This window comes from Styela clava, chromosome 4 (assembly GCF_964204865.1).
Source record: "Styela clava chromosome 4, kaStyClav1.hap1.2, whole genome shotgun sequence".
In the NCBI taxonomy this organism is placed as follows: Eukaryota; Metazoa; Chordata; class Ascidiacea; order Stolidobranchia; family Styelidae; genus Styela; species Styela clava.
The window spans coordinates 8473720-8482239 of record NC_135253.1 but is presented as its reverse complement, the minus strand read 5'-3'; the positions used below and the strand labels follow the sequence as shown (position 1 = coordinate 8482239).

General features: G+C 33.6%; 1 protein-coding gene across 1 annotated transcript in view; it reads right to left on the bottom strand.

Annotated features, from left to right (window-relative positions):
- Nucleotides 1–661: 661 nt before the first annotated feature.
- LOC120325705 (rho guanine nucleotide exchange factor 10-like protein) overlaps nt 662–8520 on the bottom strand; it is a 28948-nt gene continuing 21089 nt past the window's right edge. Inside the window, exons 19-24 of the mRNA XM_039391815.2 lie at nt 8047–8188; nt 7291–7463; nt 6061–6207; nt 5305–5566; nt 4365–4599; nt 662–3360 (exon numbers count right to left, since the gene is read on the bottom strand). Coding sequence (XP_039247749.2) covers nt 3208–3360; nt 4365–4599; nt 5305–5566; nt 6061–6207; nt 7291–7463; nt 8047–8188 — 1112 coding nt within the window. The 3' untranslated portion in view covers nt 662–3207. The remainder of the gene's footprint in view (nt 3361–4364; nt 4600–5304; nt 5567–6060; nt 6208–7290; nt 7464–8046; nt 8189–8520) is intronic.

The following is an 8520-nucleotide window of genomic DNA, read 5'->3' as shown; positions in this document are numbered from 1 at the left end:
TTTTTGGTAACAGACGATAAATACCCCCACAAATGACGGGTATTTCTATAGTGAAGTAAGGTATGCTCCCGCTCGATGAAAAAAGTTCAGGATATGGCCATTACCGCTTCTCGACATAAACCACACAAGTGGGCGATATTTGCAAAACAGATAAGATATTCGCCTCTTGTATCTTATTTCACTTGCGATGACGTCAGAGTGGCGGAACCTCTTCATTTGAGGGGTAATTTTAGTGAATTTGACACCGACTACCGGCTTCTGACTTGAGGAACCGACTTGAAAAATTAGTGATTCCATTCGAGCGTGGCGCCTTACACGCGACGTAATTGAACCAAATCTGACCTACGCAAAATTCTGCATTCTTTTAGTGGTATCTAACACGTTTTGTAGTAAAAAAGGTACAACTTCTTTCACAAAAATGTTTGCGGATTCGCAATTCATATCTTACGATAGAGTACTTTTGATGCTATATGCAAATACGGAATGGGAGATATACTCCTCGCCGTCGTAGGCTGATTCACGTAACCGCTGGCCGGGTACGGCTTCCCCCATGTGATTATCCGTCTAATCGACTTTACTTTCCCGCGGAATAAATAAGAAATTTAAGTCCTACCATATCCTAAATACGGTGAGTTCATTCCACCATAGAAATACGAATTGGTTCTCGTTTATAAGCAACTTATTATTTTTTATTTAATATCAGTATTAATAATGTAGTTAACTTAAAAGCAGAAGCAAAAAGTGCAATCATTTGGTAAAATAACGGCAATTTACAGCGAGAAAAAAAATATTATTTGAATATTTCAAATCATTGAATTTATGCAGTAACGACTACAGCAGTATTTTCACACTACAAAAACAGATTGAGAATGTAAAAGTAACAATAAGAGTAAAACAAAAATACATTCACAAGACGCAACTAAGCACCAAAATTATGCAATAATCAATGCAAATAAAGCGTCATGACCTAGTTCATGATTGTATGTCATCCATGTGAAACCCAGTTGCAAAATAAAGTGTTTTACTGTAATATAACAGTACCCAAAACTTGCTACAGCGCCTATCTGAATTTCGAGAATGTGAAAATTTTATTTGATCTAATATTGTACAGCTATGCTTATTGTTTTATTTTACATTTTAAATCCATTATTTATCGCTTTAACAATAGTGAGCCTGTACATCCCTCTTGATCAGGGATAACGAAGCTTTTTCGCTGAATGGGTGGTCACACATTATACTTTTACCGTGAAAAGCAAGAGTTTGGGTCATAGATTCAATCAATGTTTGCATCAATAAGAGTCGTATCTTTTCCGAACGACTCCTAATACTGTTTTTTTCATCACCTTATCGTTTGTAATATTATTGAATTGATGGGTCATCGGAAAAACGTTGTGGGTCTCCTTGTGACTTGCAACGGTTCACCCTCCTTGCTCTTGTTTAAAGAAATACAGCTAATATTTAAATTTTAATTAAAAGTAATCTACTAACACGAAAATTTATCAACATATATTAATTGATTACTGTTCAAATATTTTATGGCTGATTGTTCCAGTGTCATGCTCCATTTTCAGTCATAGTTTAGATTAGAATAAAGTGATTATCTACTTGATAGATCACAAATCTTAACAGTGCAAAAAAGGCAAAAGTTGCAGCATTAAAATAAATCTAAGCAAGTGTGGCATATACTAGCGCACAGTGCATCTTGATCATAACAACAATACATACAGATATACGTTTACTACAGCAAATATAGAATAAGGTAACATTGGTTCCATCCAACACACCAAGATGAAGCATAGCATAAAAGTTGCAATTGCTAAGGTGATCGTTGCCAGTGATTTATTAAGCTAGTGTTTGATTTGATGATGTATAGACACCGATGCAAAGTGAATGAAATTATTTAAATATAGCTAGTGAATTATTACATTTAACAAAAGCATAGGATTTTTAGATCTCTGAAAATTAACATTGAGACTTTGAAATACATCTTCTTTGTTTATTCATCATAGTCAGTCAGAGTGTTAATTATGTGACTATTTTATTTACTTTACCACATTAGGCCAAAGGTTATAACCCATATTGGTTCCTATTCACTACAAAGCATAAGGTTTTTAACTATAGATAACAGTGTTCCATGATTTCACCACCATAATTTTTCGGAAACTTTTTCAATTTCTTGCAAAAAAAAAATGACAATAAGCAAAACGACCTATATATAAAATTCGTGTCCACAAAAAAATATAACAATGAGAATTTGACAGACAACTTATATGAATTTAAAATTTGAATTTGACTATATATATCATAAATCAATTTATTTTTATTTTCACTAGCAAAATTACAGAACTACAACTAAAACAACAATATATTCACTTAAGATTCAGTAACACAGTTTATCACGGACATACTTGCTTAAATCTGTACCAAAATGAAGACAAAATTTTAAAACAACACATCAAAAAGCAACAGGACAAAACTGAACAACATTTACACTCGAAGGCTAAAACATATTTCAATTGCGTCACCAAAATATAAAAGTATAGATATATGTAAATTGATAGAACAGCAAATACTGAAATATTAGTTCAAAAAGGTAAACTCAGCTAAAAAAATGTACTGTAGGAACCTGGTAGGCGTACCAAGTAATGGTAAATGAAAGGACATACTGATACATATTTGGAAAAGATTTGAATAATGAGGGATACAATCCATCCATCATAAAAATATCGTTTCACTAGCTGAAAACAGCTGAGATAATTAATAAATGACATATGAAGTAAAACCATATGAACATTTATTAAAAAGCTTTAAAATTGATCCATCGACTTGTAATGTAAGTCTTCAATGAATCCCCAAAATTGAGTCAGATGTACCATCTACACAAAACTGATCACAAATGTGCTTCATTCACAGCATACCGGTACATATATATACTAGCATAAAACCAAAAAAATAGGTTTTTCTTAAAAGGTAAAATGATGTATAGAATGATCACAATGGATAAAAAAATAGGAACCATAAAATTATATTTATTAAAGAGTAACAGCACGTCCATCAATTTCTGGTGACCAATTTTCACTCAAACCAGCCCCGATTCAACTACATTTGTTAAGTGCTTCCGTCTACAGAAGATGTGTGTCCTCAGTTCTATGGTCAAAACCATGTATACTTGGGATTTATCTTGAGTAATTGGTGAATAATACCTACCTAGACCACTATTTTCCAGCATAATACCGTTGTTGCTCTATGTGATGTATCAGTGGGACTTCCTGAGTCATCTTGTCCAAGATATTTATAGCCTTCACCGCAAGCTAATAATACAGGAAAGTTTCGAGCTCTGGATTCGGTCAGTTGCTTTTCCTGAAAATTTTAATGACAGAGAACATAGAAAAGATAAAATTATTTTCCAACGAAAACAGAGATAATATGAGAATTCATAATTGCACTGTATTTGTAAAAAAAATTCTCATGTAAACAGAAATATACTAGTAAGAAATAGAACCCCGTTCACTTGGAACATATTCTGGAGAGAAAATAATATTTGTGCAAAGCGAGACTTTTGGGCACAAACAGAAATTCAAGTGTAAAATAAATTTTTCTCATTTTCATAGACAAGAAATTCATGGAATCTGTTTTTTTGGTCTGTATAAAAAAATAATCCAAGTATTTGGTAAAAATACTATGATGAAATAATTACTACATAACAAATATTTGTTGTCTAGCAGCACTTTTACTAAAATGGAATTTGACATATGTCTCACAAACAACATATGGGTAATAGACAAGACAAGTACAAATTTTATATTCTGGGACAGGAAATGAATAATTGTCTTGTCTTGTAAGTTGTAATATTCTTCTTTTGCCAATTGTGGGACAAAGATTGTGAAACTAGAGTGGAAAAACTATAATCTGTTTCTTCCGCACTTTTTTATTATGATAAAATCAACGGAGGATGATTTTTGAAGGTACGGGGTGACACAAAAAACAGAACCCATGAATTTGATAACTTTTTCTACAAAAATGAAGAAACTTATTTAACACTTCAGATAGTGTATGATTATATCAGAAGTTTCAGTAATCTAGGGCGCTGTACATAAAAGTTAAACTGAGTTCTGATTTTCTGAAGGGTCCGGTCCGCATATAACACAAGCTATAACACAGACAACTCCTGGACATCGCCAAGGACAGACTTCCCTTTTACAGATGTATGATCAGTATTTATAGTAGTACAATGGAGCCTGTAATGACATAATGATGTGACAGTAACAATCAGTGTAAACTAAAGCCAAAGGGATCAACTGTTAGCATAATATCTGTATATGAAACCACAACTATATCCACGAAACCACATATCACAAACTTACTGATGTTGGGCTAGGTAATGATTCCACTTTCTTTGCATTGAAGACAAAATCATCTTCCAACAGCTCTTCAGTAACAATTTCGTCTTTTCTTGGAGTGTTAGGTTTTGGTGGAAGTGCAGGTGGTTTATGGAATTCTTCTCCAGAATTTCGATTTGTATTGTTATGAAAATACGGTTCAACACTTGAAAATCGTTTTTTAGGTTTTGTGAACGAGGATGCTGGCGATACGTCTGTCCTGAAAAATTTGCATAAAATCTTTAGTTCTAAATCAGAATTCCATTCAAATGAAAGTTGAAATAAAAGTACCGTATTTTGGGTGCATTCACTGTTGGCGGTTTAATTAGCTGTATAAAATTTTGTCACATTTTTGAATATCTTTTCTAAGTAATTTTGGAATATTTTGGGCAATCTCATACAAATGGGAGGATATATTTAAAATATTGTGTCCTACTTGCACCACACTTGTCCCAATTGTGTGAATCCCACTTCAGTTAAATACTGTAACCTTAAGTCAAAGTTTTATATCTATCCTAAACCAGAATATAGCATGAATCCCACTTCATATGCTTACTTCAAGCATTTGCTCACTATATGTATTATAACAAGTATCTGACATTTTTAAGGAAACACAACCTACAGGCACAGCAGTTTAATTTCTTGTAAACACTATCCCTGAAAAAGTCACAATTCTCCCTAATTGAGGTAGATATTGAACATATCACTGCATTTAGTAATTATACTTTAGTTTTTATAGGAAGATAAGAGATCTTTAGCTTAAGATATTGCTGCAGGTTTCTAAAAACAAATCTTTCTGTTCAGATGTTACATACATATGTATCATTGACTGCAAATACCTAATCTAGCACAAAGTCTTCAAATTTCCTTTATACCAAGGTCAGTGAAGTCACATTTGGAGAAAACTTTCATTAATAATACTTACACATTTAGTAGTCCTTCTGATGACGTTCTTTTGTGTTTAAATTTTCCAAACTTATCAGAAGAGAACAAAGATTTGACAGGAGATCGTTCCGGAATCTCTGGAGGTTTTTCATCGTCATCATTTACAACATTCTCGAGTATTTCTGGAGGAGGAGGCGGGAAATCCACCGGAACACTTTTTTTAGGTTTAGGAGGTGGCATCGCAGGAGCACACAAGAAATTGACAGGTCCGCTCAGCATATGGTAACATATCCGACAAGGTCCTGTAAAATTAATAACATATGAGAAACAACAAAGCAAGCACTGTGTTTTAACTAGGAGTGGGCAAATCAAATCGAAAATTTTTATCGGATACCGAAAAGTTTAATTGAGTTGATGCTAGGACGGTAATATAATTTTTTCATATAATATCTTATCAACTGGTTTCTGAATGATATCATAAGTTCTGAAAATAGACATAAAACAAATCCAAGAAAATGAAATTTTGACGATGAAAACTCCTTCTTGAGACTTCTTTAATAGACTGTTTTTAGGAAAGCGCGGTAAACTTAAATGTTTTTCGAGTTTTAACCTATTGTATCATCATAAAAAGTCCACAATTCCAAATCTGATACCTATCACCTTGGAATTCAGAATTTCGGCTCCGAACTCAAGTGCAAACTTAGTAACTCTGACTCCCAGCAACAGAGTAGTCTACATTAGATGAAAAATCTTTCCTAACAGTAACAGCACTGTCGAAGGAAATAAGACGGTTTACCTGTGATCTTTGGGACTGATCCAGATAATTTAGGTAACGGCATTGTTAAAACCAAACCATTACTTGTACCAATTAATAATTGACAATACGAGCTCCACATGCTTGTTATGTAACAATTTTCATTCACTCGACTGGTCCAACCTGAACCTAAATATATAAAAATTTGTGAAAATGTTACGTTTGATCGAGAAGTCAGAAACGACATGAAAATAAAATTCAACTAGAAAACTTCCAAGGTCCCATCATTGTTACTTATCGATCTTAAGATCGGTAAGTATATTGATAGGTATTTGTATGTATGTCTGTCTGTCTGTGTGTGTGTGTGTGTGTCTGTTAGATGCACGCGATATCTCACGAAAGCGGGATTGAATCTGCTCCAGATTTTGCATGTGCATTCATCTTATCTCGGACCAGAATCTTATTGATTTTGGGCGAATTATGTCGTATAATTAGCGAGTTATCAATCAATTATTGATATAGTGATCTAGATTTTTGTAAAGCGAGAGAATTTTGAAACCCGCCGAGTGTGTGTGTGCGATGCGCAGTGCGCAAGTTACAAGAGCGGATGAATCGAAACTGCAGTTTCTGTTTTGGGGGATCCCCTAACTATCGATCGATGAGTCTTCGGTTTCCAACCGATATTCTCGTTATTATATCAATGGTAAAACAGAAAAATCTATTATTTCATACACGTTCTAAAGTGGTATTTTTGAATATGAAATATATCATAAATTGAGCATTGCATTTAGATTGCACATCGCAGGTTGTTTGTTTGAGACTTGTTCGGAGCAAAAGGCATGCAGGAAAGTTAAGATATACAGTAATTCGTTTTACAGTTTTCAAAACTTAACATATTTCGTAAAGATTTGAATACTCGATTCATTTTAGACATCTCTGGGAGCAACTAATTTCCAAAGCATTCCAATCTGACTTTACTACATACTTATCTCCAGCACCCAGCATTAAACACTTTTATTCTGGGAAATATATATTGTATATTTTGCAACAAAGATACTTGAAAAAAATTCAACAAATTAACAGTTTATGGTGTTATCCACAATGTTTCCAAGCTTGATCAGAAAGTACCTCATCATGTTTTTCACTTATATTCGTGTATTATCACAAGCTCAAAGTATGCTTCCCTAGTATATCATAGTTGTCAAATACAAACAAATTCAAAATTGAAATCATTTTTAAAGAAAAATTTGAACAAAAAAATTTGAAACTTACCTTGAAAAAAATCTCGTATTGGTCGAGATAAGTTCAAGTCTTGTAAAAGTTTTAACGAATCCAAATGATACAGATGTAAACTACACGTATCACAGAATGCAACCCATAAACCACTTCCAACTTGAACTACATGACTCACGGTCAACGGTTCTTCTGGTTGAATTGTCCGCACACTAGAAAATGATCGAACATACTTTTAAATAGAAAGTTATTCACAAATGTGCCATATTAAGACTAGAAATTTTAGACAAATGCATTGACATATTAGCCAGATAGGTCTCTCAAAAATGATGGGAAATGATAAAACAGCAACAACCGGGCATCTTCATCACACCACATAGCCGCGATGCTGGTGAGCTTGGCACATTCAATCGTAGCTCTGATATGACGCTCAATAACCTTCCAGGCTTCCTCATTGGTTTTACACTAGGTAGCGTGAATAATGTGTCAAAGTTAGATTTGATCCTGACGATTTGGGAAAACAAATTTGTTTTCAGATAAGGATTTCTTCGATTTTTAATGTCATATAAATTCCCATATCAATTGTAATACCCAGCGAATCTGCATTTAGCAGATTTTAAACCAAAACTAGGCGATGATTCAAAAACCTCATTAAAAACTCGAGATTCCCATTCTAACATGACAGTTTTTTTTACGTCAAAATTAACTGTAAACTATCTAAGATTGGTTTATGGGTTATCCACTACCAACCCTGGCAATGGTAATACATAAGACACACCACACATTCATTCATACCTTTCTATTTCGAAGTTTTTCAAGTTGATCGTAACAAGGTCATTCCCTGATGCTCCCCATAATTTTCCGTCCAGCGGAGAAAGACAATTGAGAGGTCCACTACCAACTGTGATTGATTGTACATGAACAAGACTTTTACAACCTAAAATATAAGGATTACAACATCCAAAATAAGCTATAACACAGGGTTTCGCAACCGAAGAGTAATTTTGTTCTTTTGGAAAGAATATTACTTTGTATTTGGTGTGGCTTCACTAATGTTGGTTAGTCCTTAATCAATATTATAATATATATTTAGGCCACATTATTATTATTAAACTCTGAACAAACAGGGAGGGCGAGTTGCGCATAACTAGCTGAAGATCCATTAAAAATCGAACAAATAACTAAGTTTTTATGATTAGTGAGGCAGATAGACAAAAATAGACAAAAGGAGGAATTTATTGAAAAAGGAAGGAAACCAATGATGTAACA